The sequence below is a fragment of the Aotus nancymaae genome, unplaced genomic scaffold (genome assembly GCF_030222135.1).
Source record: "Aotus nancymaae isolate 86718 unplaced genomic scaffold, 86718_ANA_hifiasm-v0.15.2.pri h1tg000028l, whole genome shotgun sequence".
In the NCBI taxonomy this organism is placed as follows: domain Eukaryota; kingdom Metazoa; phylum Chordata; class Mammalia; order Primates; family Aotidae; genus Aotus; species Aotus nancymaae.
In genome coordinates, this window is record NW_026988441.1 from 33,614,311 (window position 1) to 33,630,143 (window position 15,833).

At 47.7% G+C, this 15,833-nt stretch overlaps 1 protein-coding gene across 1 annotated transcript; it reads right to left on the reverse strand.

The window, feature by feature from the left end:
- Positions 1-220: 220 nt before the first annotated feature.
- On the reverse strand, positions 221-12,544 carry TSPAN16 (tetraspanin 16). The gene is given in 6 exon segments (XM_064382142.1): positions 221-268; positions 3,548-3,631; positions 5,255-5,410; positions 7,208-7,350; positions 12,186-12,360; positions 12,476-12,544. Coding segments are annotated over 6 exon segments (675 nt in total).
- Between the last annotated feature and the right edge of the window lie 3,289 nt (positions 12,545-15,833).

The window sequence follows — 15,833 nt, forward strand, 5'->3', positions numbered from 1 at the left end:
GAAAGTTGTATGAGAAAGACATAGCATCTCATTCAGGTATTTTGAGGTAAAATCATTGACAAAAATAAAAGGAGAAGGAGTCAGGCTGGACAGGGGTTTCCTGGGTCTTTTATTAACAATCTCCCTCCAGAAGCAGTGGGTTCCACAGAGAAATAAAACTGAGACCGAATCTCCAGCAGCCAGGTGGGCCCAGGTGTCCCATCCTCTCCAGCCCTGGGTGTCAGCCCAGCTTGATAAACAGCAGCAAAGTGGCAAGAATTCCTCGCAACTGAAATGGGTAAAGAAGAAAACATGGATCCAACGCTAGAGACCTCCAAACCAGAATCATAGTGGGGTTATGGGGGCAGGAGGAGCATCCTGCTCCAGAAACGTGAGGGGCAGGGTTTACAGATGGCCGAAGAACCATCTGGGCTAAGCTGGAGCCACTGTAGTTCAGTTAACAGAGTAAACAAAGTGCATCCATGTCCACTTCTTTTTTTGAGGATTCTCGTTCTGTTGCCCAGGCTGGAGTGCAGTGGACCGATCTCAGCTGACTGCAACATCCACCTTCCAGGTTCAAACAATTCTCCTGCCTCAGCCTCCCCAGTAGCTGGGATCACAGGCGCCCACCACCACACCTGGCTAATTTTGTGTGTGTGTGTGTGATAGTCTCACACTGTTGCCCCAGCTGGAGTGCAGTGGCACAATCTCAGCTCACTGCATTCCGGGTTCAAGAGATTCTCCTGCCTCAGCCTCCCGAGTAGCTGGGATTACAGGCGCCCGCCACCATGCCCAGCTTATTTTTTGTATTTTTAGTAGAGATGGGGTTTCACCATGTTGGCCAGGTTGGTCTCAAACTCCTCACCTCGTGATTCGCCCACCTCAGTCTCCCAGAAGGCTGGGATTACAGGCATGAGCCACTGCACCTGGCCTAATTTTTATATTTTTAATAGAGACAGGGTTTCACCATGTTGGTCTGGTCTTGAACTCCTGACCACGATATGCCCCACCTCGGCCTCCCAAAGTGCTGGGATTACAGGCATAAGCCACTGCGCCCAGACAAGGATATACATTTTCTTTTTCCATTCGTCAGTTGATGTACATTGGGTTTTATCTACTTTTTTATTATGAATAATCCTGCTGTGAGCATTCACATAAAGTTTTTTGTGTGGATACATGTCTTCAATCATCTTGGATATAAACATGGGAGAGAAATTGCTGGGACAAATAATTCTACGTTTAACATTTTAGGAAGTGGCTTTACCATGTTACAATCTCACCAACAATGTGTAAGCGTTCTAATATCTCCACATCCTTGTCAACACTTGTTATTGTCTTTCTTCCTTTAGCCACCTAGTGGGAATGTTTTTATTTGCACTTCCCTAATGATTAATGGTGGTAGAGCATTTTTGTGATTATTGGCCAGCTGTATCCCTTCTTTCGATAAAATCAAATCCTTTGTCCATTTTAGTTGGGCTGTCTTTTTATTATTAAGATATAATAATTCTTTATATAGTCTGGATACAAGTCCCATATAGTTCACCGAGATACAAATTTTTTTCCCAAGCCATGATTTGTCTTTTTGCTTTCTTCATAATGTCCTTTGAAACACGTTTTTCATTTTGACAATGTCCATTTATCGATATTTTGTTTTGTCACTTGTCCTTTTTGATATCAAGTTGAGGCAATTCCCTTCTATTCCTAGATTTTTGAGGGTTTTTTTTTTTTTAATCACGAAATGGTAAAGATTCTGTCAAATACTCTGCACTTATTGAGAGGACCATATGGTTTTTGTCCTTCATTCTATTAATATTGTATATTATATTAATATTCATATCTTTAACCAGCCTTTCCTTTCTGCGATACATCCCACTTGATCTTTTTATATATTGCTGGATTTAATCTGCTAGTATTTTGTTGAGGATTTTTGCATCTATATTCAAAAGAGACACTGGGCTGGGCTCGGTGGCTCACATCTGTAATCCCAGCACTTTGGGAGGCTGAGGGAGGCAGATCATTTGAGGTCAGGAGTTCCAGATCAGCCTGGCCAACAAGGCAAAACCCTGTCTCTACTAAAAATACAAAAATTAGCTGGTGAATGCCTGTAGTCCTAGCTGTGGAGACTGAGGTAGGGGAATCGTGTGACCCCAGGAGGCGGAGGTTGCAGTGAGCCACGGTTGCACCACTGCACTCTAGCCTGGATGACAGAGCGAGACTCCATCTCAAAAAAAAAAAAAAAAGAGATACATTGATCTGTAGTTTTACTTTCTTATGTCACTGCAATATCTTGTAATGGCATCATAGAATAAATTGGGAAATGTGTCTTCCTTTTTATTGGCAGAGTTTGTGGGTGAAACAATGGTGTTAATTCTTCTCTCAAAGTTTGGTAGTATTTCCAGTGAGGATGTCTGGATCTGATCTTTTCTTCATGGGAAGTTTTTGGTTACTAATTTAATCTAATTACTTGTTGTAGATTATTTAGAGATTCTGTTTCTTCTTGAGTCAGTTTTGGTCGTTTGTGTTTATCTAGGAATTTGTCTATTTCACCTAGGTTACCTAATTTATCGCATACAGTTTCACACTATTCCCGGATATTTGCATTCTTTCTGTGAGATCAGTAGTGATGTCTCTCTTTCATTCCCTATTTTAGTAATTTGAGTAATCTTTCCCTTTTTTCCCCTTCAGTCTAAAGTTCTGTCAATTTTGTTTTGTGTATCTTTTTTTGAGACATCACTCTGTCATTCAGGATGGAGTGCAGTGACACAATCATGCCTCACTGGCCTTGATATCCCAGGCTCAAGTGATCCCTCTCCCTCATCCTCCCAAATAGCTGGGACTACTAGCATGTGCCACCACACCTGGATGATTTTCTTATTTTCGTTTTTGTAGAGACAGGGGTCTCACTATGTTGCCCAGGCCGATTTCGAACTCCCGGGCTCAAGCAATCCTCCTTCCTCAGCCTCTCAAAGTGCTAGAATTATAGGCTGAGCCATTACACCCAACCTTTTTTATCTTTTCAAAGAATCAAATTTTGGTCTTCCTGTTTTTCTCCATTTTATTTCTTTTCACTCTGATCTTTAGTATCTTCCTTCTGCTTGCTTGGGGTTTAGTTTGCTCTTCTTTGTTTAGTTTCTTTCTTTTTCTTTTCTTTTTTGTTTAGTGTTGTATTCTGTTCGCTGCTACGTCCCAGTGACCAAAACAGTATTTGTCAGGTGCTTTTTTTTTTTTTTTTTAATTGACAGTGTTCACTCTTGTTGCCCAGTCTGGCATGCAATGGTGCAATCTCGGCTCTTCGCAACTTCTGCCTCCTGGGTTCAAGCAATTCTTCAACCTCCGCCTCCTGAGTAGCTGGGACTACAGGCATGTGCTGCCACTCCCAGGTAAGTTTGTATTTTTCATAGACACAGGGTTTCTCCAGGTTAGTCAGGCTGGTCTTGAACTCCTGACCTCAGTTGATCCACCTGCTTCAGCCTCCCGAAGTGCTGGGATTACAGGTGTGAGCCACCGCATCTGGACAGTCAGTGCTTAATAAAACGGCTCGATGTGCCCTAGGGAGGCTGAGTCTTACCTGTATCACTGCAGCTCCCAGACAGCCCCCACTCAGGGTGAAGCTCTGAGTCTTGGTGATTTTCAGGAGTTTCTGGAAACAGCCCTGTTGAAAGAAACACCAAAACAAGCAGGAGCTGGTTCAGGGCTCATGGACTGCAAGTTGTCATCAACCCAACTCACTAGGCCACTCAGATGCCTCTCAGATCCTTTGAGGAGAAGGGGACAGAGCCATGAGGGCCTTTGCTCCATCTCACTGGACTGCCACCTACTCCTGCCACGTAGCATCTTCCCTGTCCTCGTTCCCGCAATAGAACGTGCCGATGACTCCCTTCTGTTTGTCTGTGCTAAGGTTCCAGTGTAGCAATTAAGTGTGCTTGGACACCCCCGATTATTACTAGCTGTGTGACCTTGGGGAAGTCACTATACCTCTCTGAACACCATTTTCCCATCTATAAATGCTACTCCTTGGATCTATCTGCTTTACAAGAATTTTGAGAGGAGTAAAAGAATCAAAGGCCAGGCATGGCGGCTAATGTCTATAATCCCAGCACTTTGGGAAGCCAAGACAGGAGGATCACTTGAGCCCAGGAGTTCAAGACCAGCAGCCTGGGTAACATAGTGAGACTCCATCTCTATAAAAAAATTTAAATATTAGCCTGGCATGCAGCTGTAGTCCCAGCTACTTGGAGACTAAGGCAGGCGAATCGCTTGAGCCCGGCCAGTTGAGGGTGCAGTGAGAGCCATGATCATGTCACTGCACTCCTGCCTAGGGGACAGAGGAAGACCCTGTCTCAAAAATAAATAAATAGGCTGGGTGCGGTGGCTCATGCCTGTAATCCCAGCACTTTGGGAGGTGAGGCAGGTGAATCACGAGGTCAAGACATCGAGACCATACTGGCCAACATGGTGAAACCCTGTCTCTACTAAAAATATAAAAATTATCTGGGCATGGTGGTGTGCACCTGCAATCCCAGCTACTAGGGAGGCTGAGGCAGGAGAATCACTTGAACCCAGGAGTCAGAGGTTGCAGTGAGCCAAGATTGCACCACTGCACTCTAGCCTGGTGACAGATCGAGACTCCATCTCTAAATGAATAAATAAAGCTGGGCAAGATGGATGCCTGTAATCTCAGCACTTTGAGAGGCTGAGGCTGGCAGATTCCCTGAGCCCAGGAGTTCAAGATCAGCCTGGAAAACATGGCAAAACCCCGTCTCTACAAAAAATACAAAAATTAGCCAGGTGTGATGGTGTGCACCTGTAGTCCCAGATACTTGGGGGGCTGAGACGGAAGGATCGTTTAAGGCCAGGAGTTCAAGACCAGCCTGGGCAACATAGCAAGGCCCTGTCTCTTCAATAAATTGTCTAAAAAATTAGATGAGCAGTCAGGCGCGGTGGCTCATGCCTGTAATTTCAGTACTTTGGGAGGTCAAGGTGGGTGGATCACCTGAACTTAAAGACCAACCTGATCCACATGGTGAAACCCCATCTCTACTAAAAATAAAAAATTAGCCGGGTGTGGTGGTGCATGCCTGTGACCCCAGCTACTTGGGAGGCTGAGGCAGGAGAATCACTTGAACCTGGGAGGCGGCGGTTGCAGTGAGCCGAGATCATGCCATTGTACTCCAGCCTGGGCAACAAGAGTGAAACTCCGTCTCAAAACAATAAAATAAGAAAAGTCACCAGCCCTCGGGGGTCTGTCAAGGCAACACACAAAATCTCCAGTTACCTTCTGGTGGATGACGTATGTGGTGGACACGTTGCGTCCGTCACAGGCTACGGTTCCGATGGTTTTACAGCAACCCCTGGGATAAGTGTGGCCCATTGTCATTTCGAAGGAAGAGCCAGAAAAATCTGTGTAGTTCTTTACCCCACAGCACTTTAGCTATAGAGAGGAGAAGAAATACTTAGAGAGTCCCTTTCAAATAACAAAATAATGAAAACAGCAGAAATCATGGTTGCCATGGCTACTGTCTAGTGTGGTTACAATATTCCAGAGACTGCTAAACATCCCCTCATACCCATCCCAGCCCAGCTCAGAACCCTTCCTGGCTCCCATCTCACTCAGGGTAAAAGCTGAACTCCTAGCCTGGGAAACAGAGTGAGACCCCCATCTCAGCAAAAAATTTAAAATTCAGCCAGGCATGGTGGCAGACTCCTGTAGTCCCAGCTACTTGGGAGGCTGAGGCTGGAGGATCGCCGGAGCCCAGGAGATCAAGGCTGTAGTGAGCTATGATCACACCGCTGCATTCCAGCCTGGACAACACAGCAAGACCCTGTCTCTAAAAAGAAAAGAAGAAAAAAAAAGCTGAACTCCTCAGTGGTCCATAAGCTGAACTCCTGTGCAATCGGCCTCTGTCACCTCCTGCCCTTACGTGCTCCCAGTCCTCCCCTTTATTCATTCAGCTCCAGCCACGTTTGTCCCTTTGCTGTCCACAAACACAGCTCACTCCTGGCTCAGAGCCTTTGCATGGGCTGTTTCCTCTTTCTGCAATGTTCTTCTAAATATCTGCATGGTTTTCTCCCTTATTTCATTCAGGTCTCTATCCAAATGTCCCTCCCCAGAAAGGCCTTCCATGAACCCCCTTTTCTTTTCAACGGAGTCTCGCTCCGTCGCCCAGGCTGGAGTGTAGTGGCACAATCTCAGCTCACTGCAGCCTCCGCCTCCGCCTCCCAGGTTCAAGCGAATCTCCTGCCTCAGCCTCCCAAGTAGCTGGGACTACAGGGGCCTGCCATCACGCCAGTTAATTTTTGTATTTTTAGTAGCGACCAGGTTTTACCATGTTGGCCAGGTTGGTCTCGCACTGCTGACCTCAAGTCATCCACCGCCTCGGCCTTGCAAAGTGCTGGGATTACAGGCGTGAGCCACTGTTCCCGGCCACCGTGAACTCTCTTCCTACATTAGCCACAGCTGGGGATGTAGGAAAAAGAAACAGGTTAGCCACAATCCCTGTATCAGCCAGGCTGGGCTAAGTTATGCAGAAGTAACAAACAGCTCCTCAATCTCAGTAGTTTGTTTGTTTGTTTGTTTGTTTTGAGACAGAGTTTCACTCTTACCCAGGCTGGAGTACAGTGGCGAGATCTTGACTCACTGCAACCTCCGCCTCCCAGGTTCAAGCGATTCTCCTGCCTCAGCCTCCCGAGTAGCTGGGATTACAGGTACCTGCCACCACACGCAGCTAATTTTTGTATTTTTGGTAGAGACAGGCTTTCATCATGTTGGCCAGGATGGTCTCAAACTCCTGACCTCGGGTAATCTGCCTGCCTCGGCCTCCTAAGTGCTGGGATTAAAGGTGTTAGCCACCGCGCCTGGCCGTTTTTTTTGTTTGTTTGTTTTTGTTTTTTTGAGATGGAGTCTCACTTTGTTGCCCAGACTGGAATGCAGTGGCCACAACCTAGTCTCACTGCAGCCTCTGCCTCCCAGGTTCAAGTGATTCTCCTGCCTCCACCTCCCAAGCAGCTGAAATTTCCAGCACACACCCCCACACTTGGCTAATTTTTGTATTTTTAGTAGAAACGGGTTTTCGCCATGTTGGCCAGTCTGGTCTCAAACTCCCAAACCTCAGGTGATCCACCTGCCTCGGCCTCCCAAAGCACTGGGATTACAGGTGTGAACCACCACGGCCGGCCCTCATTATGTATCTTTTATCACTATTTTTTTTTCTTTGGAAGCAAGTCTCACCTTCTCCATGACCAAATTCCACTATGTAGAGTAGTCGTCTGGCTCACTGTAACCTCTGTAGTCCTTCGTCAGGGTCACGAAGCTGTGCTCCAAGGCCACATCTCGAACCTCACAGATGGGACAGGAAGTGATCAGTGCCCCAACTAGCAAGAGTGGCGCCAGTTCATTGGCCAGGGTGCTCGAGGAGAGCGTGGGGAGGTGGGGGCTTCCCTTGTGCTGCCTTCGTTTTTCTTACCCTCAGCTCATGGGTCTGTGCTAGAGGAAGACACTCGGAGGCTACTGTGCCCCTCAAGAGAGGGAAACAGGGAGACGCGTGGGTCTGGAGCCAAGGGTATCTCTCTGTACCCATCACACATGAATTCGAATCATCTGCTCTTTGGAATCGCCCACAGCCTGCTGCACCCACGATGGAGCTGAAACTCCATTAAATAATTGAATATCATCTTCCACGGAATCTCTCTCTGCACAAAAGGAGCACATTTAATTTTCTGTTTTTTAAACAAAGGTTTAAAAAAACCCTTTCGCAAAGCGATGGTAGAGGCACGTGGTTCGAAATTGACAATGCACAGAAGGGCAGACCATGAAAAGTCTCTCTCCCACCCCTTCCTCCCAGCCAAAAAATTTCCTCCCTCCCACTCCATGCCAATGACTGGTAACTGTTTCCTGTGCCCCCAAACAGATGTTCCATGTGTGTCAAAGCAAAGCATATTTTCACGATTTTTCCTCTTTGGTTTATGCTGCAGTCGTGTTTTCTGCGTCTGGCTGCTCTTGACAAGAGTAGCAGGGGCTCTTCGTGGCCCGTAACCCTGTGGCCCTTGTCAGTTCTGTGCCTGCTGCCCTGGCTCCCTAGTGCCAGCAAGTGAGGATTCTCTGGCCTCTGAGCCCACGTGCCCCCTGGGAGCAGCCCTCGAGCTACTGTTGGATCAATACCCCAGCTCCCTCTCCACTGGGGCGGAGTAACTTAAGTGCCTGTTCTGTGCTGTGCCCAGGGTCCCCTGTTGTGGGCTTTCTTCCCTTACCTGCCTCATTTCCATGTCCCCTGCAGGTGCTTTCTGGGATCACCTCCCAAATAAACCACATGCCTTGGAATTCTTGTTTCAGGGTCAGCCTCTGGGGAGTGAGGACAGCACTCTACGCTGGAGAGCATTCCATCTGGTGCCCAGAGAGCTGCCTCCTTCCCTGTACCTGGGTGTTCAGGACTCCACTGTGTGGATGTATTTTAACGTGCCTAAACCCTTGTTCATAGTTTCATACTCGCTAGGTCTTTGCAGTCTTTTCTCTCTCTCTCTTTCTGGACAGATGGATGGATGGACGGATGGACAGATGGATGGATGGACAGACGGACAGATGGATGAATGGACGAATGGATGGATGGATGGACGGACGGACAAATGGATGGAGTTCTGCTCTCGTTGCCCAGGCTGGAGTGCAGTGGTGCAATCTCAGCTCACTGCAACCTCTGCCTCCTGGCTTCAAGCGATTATCCTGCCTCAGCCTCCCGAGTAGCTCAGATTACAGGCATATGCCACCAAGCCCAGCTAATTGTTTTTGTATTTTTAGTAGAGACGGGGTTTCGCCATGTTGGCCAAGCTGGTGTCGAACTCCCGACTTCAGGTGATTCACTCGCCTCAGCCTCCCAAAGTGCCAGGATTATGGGTGAGAGCCACCATGTCCGGCCCTCTTTGCAATCTTTCACATGCCCTGGCATTCAAGGATGCTGGCAGTGAGGTATTCTAGGAAGCTACTAGCTGGGCCCAACATGGTGAAACCTCATCTCTACTAAAAATACAGAAATCAGCCAGTCATGGTGGTGTGCACCTGTAATCTCAGCTACTCAGGAGGCTGAGGCAGGAGAACCGATTTTTTTTTTTTTTTTGAAAGAAAGAAAGAAAGAAAAAGAATAAAGAAGAGGAGGAAAAGGGAAGAGAAAGAGAGAGAGAGAATGGGAGTATTGCTTTCTTGCCCAGGCTAGAATGCAGTTTGGTAATGGGTATTGAAAACCTCTTTTATACCAGTAATTATACTTGATGTAAACAGGAAGGAATAAGGGAAGAAAATAACAAACGAGCAGCCAACCAATATTTCATTTAAACCTATGAAATGCTATGCGATTACTGAGTAGTGATTTACTTCCAATTATGTAGTCACTTATGGAATAGGTGTGAGGTGGTAATGTATGTTTTATGTATTTGAAGTGGAGAGTTCTAGAAATGTTTACTTGTTCCGGGTCTGAGTTTAAGTCCTGGATGTCCTTGTTAATTTTCTGTCTCGTTGATCTATAGAATCGTTAGCTCTTCTTGTTACATTGATCCTTTTGCCATTATGTAATGTCCTTCTTTGCCTCTTTTGCTCTTTGTTGCTTTAAAGTCTACTTTATCAGAGGCGAGAATTGCATCTCCTGCTTTTTATTTGTTTATTTTTACTCTCTGATTGGTTGATACATCTTCCTCCTTCTCTGTTTTGAGTCTTTGTGTATCGTTGCATGTGAGATGGGTCTGGATGCAGCATAGCAATGGGTTTTGGCTTTTTATCCAATTAGAATATATATAACTTTAATACTAGCATTTGATGCTAGTTGGCTGTTTTGCCCATTAGTTAGTGTAAATTTTTCGTTGTGTTAATGTTCTTTTCTTTTTGATATATTTTTGGAAAGGCTGATAGTGGTTGTTCCTTTATATGTATAGTGCTTCTTTCAGAAGCTCTCGTAAAGTAGGCCTGGTGGTGGTGAACTCTCTAAGTACTTGTTTGTTTGCAAAGGATTTAATTTTTCCTTCGATTATAAAGCTTAGTTTATTATAAAGCTGGATAGGAAATTCTGGGTTGAAAGTTCTTTTCTTTAAGGATGTTAAATATTGGTCCCCACTCTTTTCTGGCTTGTAGGGTTTCTGCTGAGAGATCTGCTGTAAGTCTGATAGGTTTCTGTTTGTGGGTAGCCTGACCTTTCTCTCTGGCTGCCCTTAGTATTTTCTCCTTCATTTCAACCCTAATAAATCTGGCGATTATGTGCCTTGGGGTTGGTCTTCTTGAAGAATATCTTTGTGGTGTTCTCTGTATTACCTGGAGTTGAATATTACCCTGCCTTGCCAGGTTGGGAAAATTTTCCTGAATGATATCCTGAAGAGTATTTTCCAACTTGGATTCATTCTCTTCATCACATTCAGGTACACCTATCCAACGTAAATTAGGTCTTTTCACATAGTCCCATATTTCTTGGAGACTTTGCTCATTCCTTTTCATCCTTTTTTCTCCAATCGTGTCTTCTCGTTTCATTTCACTGAGCTGGTTCTCGACTTCTGATGTCCTTTCTTCTACTTGATCAATTCGACTGTTAAAACTTGTGCATGCTTCGAAGTTCTCCTGTTGTGTTTTTCAGCTCCATCAATTCACTTATATTCCTCTCTAAATTGTCCATTCTCGTTAACATTTCGTCAAACCTTTTTTCAAGGTTCTTAGTTTCTTTGCATTGAGTTAGAACAAGTTCTTTTAATTCACAGAAGTTTCTTATCACCCACGTTTTGAAGCCTGCTTCTGTTATTGGAACACACTCGTAATCTATTAAGCCTTGTTCCGTTACTGATGAGGAATTGCAATCCCCTGTAGAGGGAGAGGCATTCTGATTTTGAGTATTCTCTGCCTTTTTACGCTGATTTCTTCCCTTCATTATATATTTATCGGTCTGTTGTCTTTGTAATTACCGACTTTCTAACTAGGTCTCTGAGCAGATGTCCAACTTGTTGATTCCCAGCGCCGAAATCTGAGCAATCCACTGAGCCGGCCACAATAGCGGTGTTAAGATTGATGGTGCTTTTCTGCCCGGGAATCTCCGGACTCTGCACCAAAAACTGGCGCGCTAAGGCACCAGCAAAACCGCCGCGCCGGCCGCAAGAGTCGCCCTGGCAACCCATGGGGCTCCTCTGCTGGGAATCTCCTGGTCCATGAGCCACAAATATTCGTCTGAAAGTGTGGCGTCCTCTCTCTGCACTTTCACTGGGAGCTAGGAGCCCGAGCTGCTAGTGATCAGCCATCTTGGATCAGGAGAATCGATTAAACCTGGGAGGCAGAGATTGCAGGGAGCTAAGATCATGCCACTGCACTCCAGCCTGGACAACAGAGCAAGACTCTATCTAAAAATAAATATAAAATAAAATAAAATGATGTCATGGGACAGGGCTTAGCAAATTTTTTTTTCTGAAAAACCTAGATATCATGGCCTCCGCAGGCCTTAAGGTATCTGTTGAAACTATGCAGTTCTGTTGGTGTAGCTCAAAAGCAGCTGTTCATAATCTGCAAGAAAGTGGGCACAGCCACTTGCATGTAACACTTTATTTTTTTTTTTCAAATAGGGTTGGGGTTCTCGCTATATTGCCACGCTGGTCTCGAACTCGAGGCTCAAGGAATCCACCTGCCTCAGCCTTCCAAAGTGCTGGGATTACAGGTATGAGCCACTGCACCCAGCCTTAATTCTTTTTAAAATATTACAAGTGAAGAGACAAGGAATGATGTTTCATTTCCTTCTCTTTCCTGGCAGCTTTTCCTTAGACTATGCTACAATGAAGACAATTACTTCTTCTTTTTTTTAAGTGAGACAGAGTCTCACTCTGTCATCCAGGCTAGAGTGCAATGGGCCTGATCTCAGCTTACTGCCAAACTTTGCTGCCTGGGTTCAAGCAATTCTCATGCCTCAGCCTCCCAAGTAGCTGGGATTACAGGCACCCATCACCACATCCAGCCAATTTTTTTTTTTTTTTTGTATTTCTAGTAGAGACGGGGTTTCACCATCTTGGCCAGGCTGGTCTTGAACTCCTGACTTCATGATCCCACAAGCCTCGGCCTCCCAAAGTGCTGGGATTATAGGCGTGAGCCACCGCGCCGGGCCTGACAATTCTTTAGCAATGTACATTTCGGGTTACTTTTATGGTAAGGAAAAAAAGAGTCTTGACAGATTTAAAAGATCAAGAAAGTATCCCTTCCTTCTGACCTTCCTGAACAACTTTATCTGCTCCAGGATTTGTCTTAGAGCCAAGCTCTTCCATCCCCCACCCGGGCTCCCCCAGATCACACTCCTTTGCGCTGGATTTCACCAGTTCTGGGTTGATGGGAGGTCCCAGCGCTTCCTGCTCCTCCTCCGTCTGCCCTACATCCCTCCTGCTTCTCTAGGGAACCACAGATCTCAATGCCAATTTGGATCAACTTATTTCTGTCTTTCAGGGAGCCGACCGTGGAGGAAGGGCTGCAACATACCAGGGGCCTGGATTGTGACATACTTACAGCCACGAAGCCATTGAGTAAAGGTAACAGTTTCTTCAAGGAAGAATAGGGAGTGTGGATTTCAGCCATGCTGGACAGACTGGGGCGCCCTGGACATTTAACTTAGCATCTTCCTGAACCTCGGGGCTACTGTTTCACAAGATGATAGGGATCTGAGATGGGGCACCAATGCTGACTGGCTCTGCCCCTCTCTGTCCTGGCTGCCTGTGGTTGGCCAAGGCTGCCCAGCAGCTGCCCCCTGCCCTAGTTGTAAGCCTTTTATCACATCACAATTGGGTAGTGGAGCAAGGCCCAGGGTCCAGGGAACCAGGTGCCCCAAACCTCCCTCCCGTTGGCTCCTCATCCTTCAAACAGGCCACACCAGGGAAAGAGAAAAGGCACAGGATGCTGCCCTGGTACCCTCCAGATGCCACCAGGATCCCGTGGGCATAGTGCCCAGCGCTGACCACTTGCACAGTTGACATTTTCTAGTAGACTGGAGGACCCAAGGTGGAACTTGGGCTGTCCTATTAACAACTGTGCCCCCTGCTGGGCGCAGTGGCTCACACTTGTAATCCCAGCACTTTGGGAGGCCAAGGCGGGCAAATCACCTGAGGTCAGGAGTTCGAGTCCAGCCTGGCCAACATGTTGAAAAACCGTCTCTACTAAAAATACAAAATTATCCAGGCATTGTGGTATGCGCCTATAATCCCTCGGGATACTGAGGCAGGAGAATCGCTTGAACACAGGAGGTGGAGGTGGCAGTGAGCCAAGATCGTGCCATTGCACTCCAGTGTAGGCGACAGAGTGAGACTCTTTCTCAAAAAAAAAAAATACAGCTGTGCCCCCAAAGCCTGGCACTGCAGTACTTAAGAAACCCATTCATACCTGTAATCCCAGCACTTTGGGAGGCTGAGGCGGGCAGATCACAAGGTCAGGAGTTCAAGACCAGCCTGGCCAATATGGTGAAACCCTGTCTCTACTGAAAATACAAAAAACATGCTATCCAAATGTCACATAAAAAAAAAAAAAATCAGCCAGGCATAGTGGCATGCGCCTGTAGTCCCAGCTACGTGGGAGGCTGAGGCAGAAGAATTGCTTGAACCCAGGAGGCAGAAGTTGCAGTGAGCTGTCATTGTGCCACTGCACTCCAGCCCGGGCAACAGAGCGAGACTCCATCTCAAGAAAAAAAAAAGAAAGAAACCCGTGGAGAATGAATTAATGGATCCGGAGGCTCTGTGATGCAGGAATCTAGCTACAAGCCACCAGGCCCCTCAGTCCCCAGCCCCTAGTTGACCCATCCTTGAGACAGGGTTCAGAGAGGCCAAGGGACCTGCCTGAGGCCACACAGGAAGCAAGGCCAAGGTCAGGCTTTGAAGCCCCAAGAGTAACATGAGGGCAGGAATCTGTGAGGCAGAGAGTCCTGGAGCTGGTGCCGTTGGTCACTGGGCTTTTCTTTTGAGACAGGATCTTGCTCCATTGCGCAGGCTGGAGTGCAGTGGTGCAATGACTCAGTGCAGCCACGACCTCCCTGGCTCAAGTGATCTTCCCACCTTAGCCTCCCAAGTAGCAGGTCACTGGGCTTTTCTCCATGATGATAGATGTAGTTAGCATTTCAGGACCAAAAGCCTGTATGTGGGCACTGAAGACCTCCAGGCCCAGATCCCACAGTCCGTAGCCCACGCTGTCCCACTCTCACCTCATGAGGGCCACACTGCCCCACCGCATCCCCTCTGTGTCCAGCCCTGGGCCAGGGCGTGTCTGGGTTCAGATCCTTCATGGATTGGGGGAAGGGGGGTGGCTCAAATGGGAAAAGTAGATTACACTTTAATTAATTTAGTGAATGTTTGTCAAATCACCTGCTTACCGGAACACGTGGAACTGAGCACGATGTTCACAGAGGTGTGCCGTCCCCTCCCGGGCCACAGGCGCCCTTCACAGCCAGGAGTGTGTTGTTCCACAGCTTTCTTTTTTCCTTTTCTTTTTCTTTCTTTTTTTTTTTTTTTGAGATGGAGTCTTGCACTGTCACCTGGGCTGGACTGCAATGGCAAGATCTCAGTTCACTGCATCCTCCGCCTCCCGATTCTCCTGCCTCAGCCTCCTGAGTAGCTGGGACTACAGGCATGCATCACCACATCTGGCTAATTTTTGTATTTTTAGTAGAGACGGGGTTTCACTGTGTTAGTCAGGCTGGTCTCGAACTCTTGACCTCGTGATCCACCTACCTCGGCCTCCCAAAGTGCTAGGATTACAGGCGTGAGCCCCAGCCTCCACAGCTTTCTTTAAGAGGTCATCTGAGGCCGGGCTCAGCGGCTCATGCCTGTAATCCCAGCACTTTGGGAGGCCGAGAAGGGCAGATCATCCAAGGTCAGGAGTTCAAGACCAGACTGATCAACATGGAGAAACCCAGTCTTACTAAAAATACAAAATTAGCCAGGCATGGTGGCGCATGCCTGTAATCCCAGCTACTTGGGAGGCTGGGGCAGGAGAATCACTTGAACCCGGGAGGCAGAGGTTGCAGTGAGCCGTGAGCCGAGATCACGCCACTGCACCGCAGCCTGGGCAGAAAGAGCAAAACTCCGTTTCAAAAAACAAAAAAGAGGTCATTTGAAATAAGGAGCCTCAGAGCCAGGGGCTGAGGGCCTGGAAATGGGGGCACAAAAGAGGGTGATAAATAGGTATACAAGAGAGCGTGGGAAATTGCAGGGTGCAAAGGAGGGCTGGGAAATGTGGGCTCAAAGCAAGGCAGGAAATGGGGATGCAAAGGAGGGTGCAGGAAAGGGGGACGCTAAGGATGCGAGATGAAAACTTGGCTGCAAATGAGCATGGGAAAATAGGCTTAACCGATGGTGGGAAAATAACGCTCAGCTACAAGACCGCGGGGTGAGTAGCAGAGGGCGCTGTAGACTTGGGAGCAGCTCCTGGAAGGACCTGGCCAGAAAGGAATCTGGGCTGGCTGCACGCGGCCACGCCCCTCGACCGCCCCGCCCCTCGACCCTCCGGGCTTCACTCGAAAGCCGCATCTGCAGCCTCGCGCGTCCCCTGGCGGCGGCCTGTGGAAGCGCGGCCCTACGTGCCGGGGCTGGGCCAGGACTCTCCCAGCCAAACACGTCCAAAGGTGCCCCGGTACCCCAGGGACCCCGCCGCCCAGCCCGTCAGCGTCAGGAAATGAAGCAGAAATAGCTCCCCCTGCCCCAAATCCCTCCATCACACACGCACAGAATCGATGCGAAGAGACAGAATTGTGCAGGAAACCGACGAATTTCAAATGCAAGATACTTGCGCTTTGTTTGCTGTTGTTGAGACGCGGTCTCGCTACGTTGCCTAGGCTGACCTCTAACTCCTGGGTTCAAGCAATCCTCCTGCCTCGGCCTCCCCA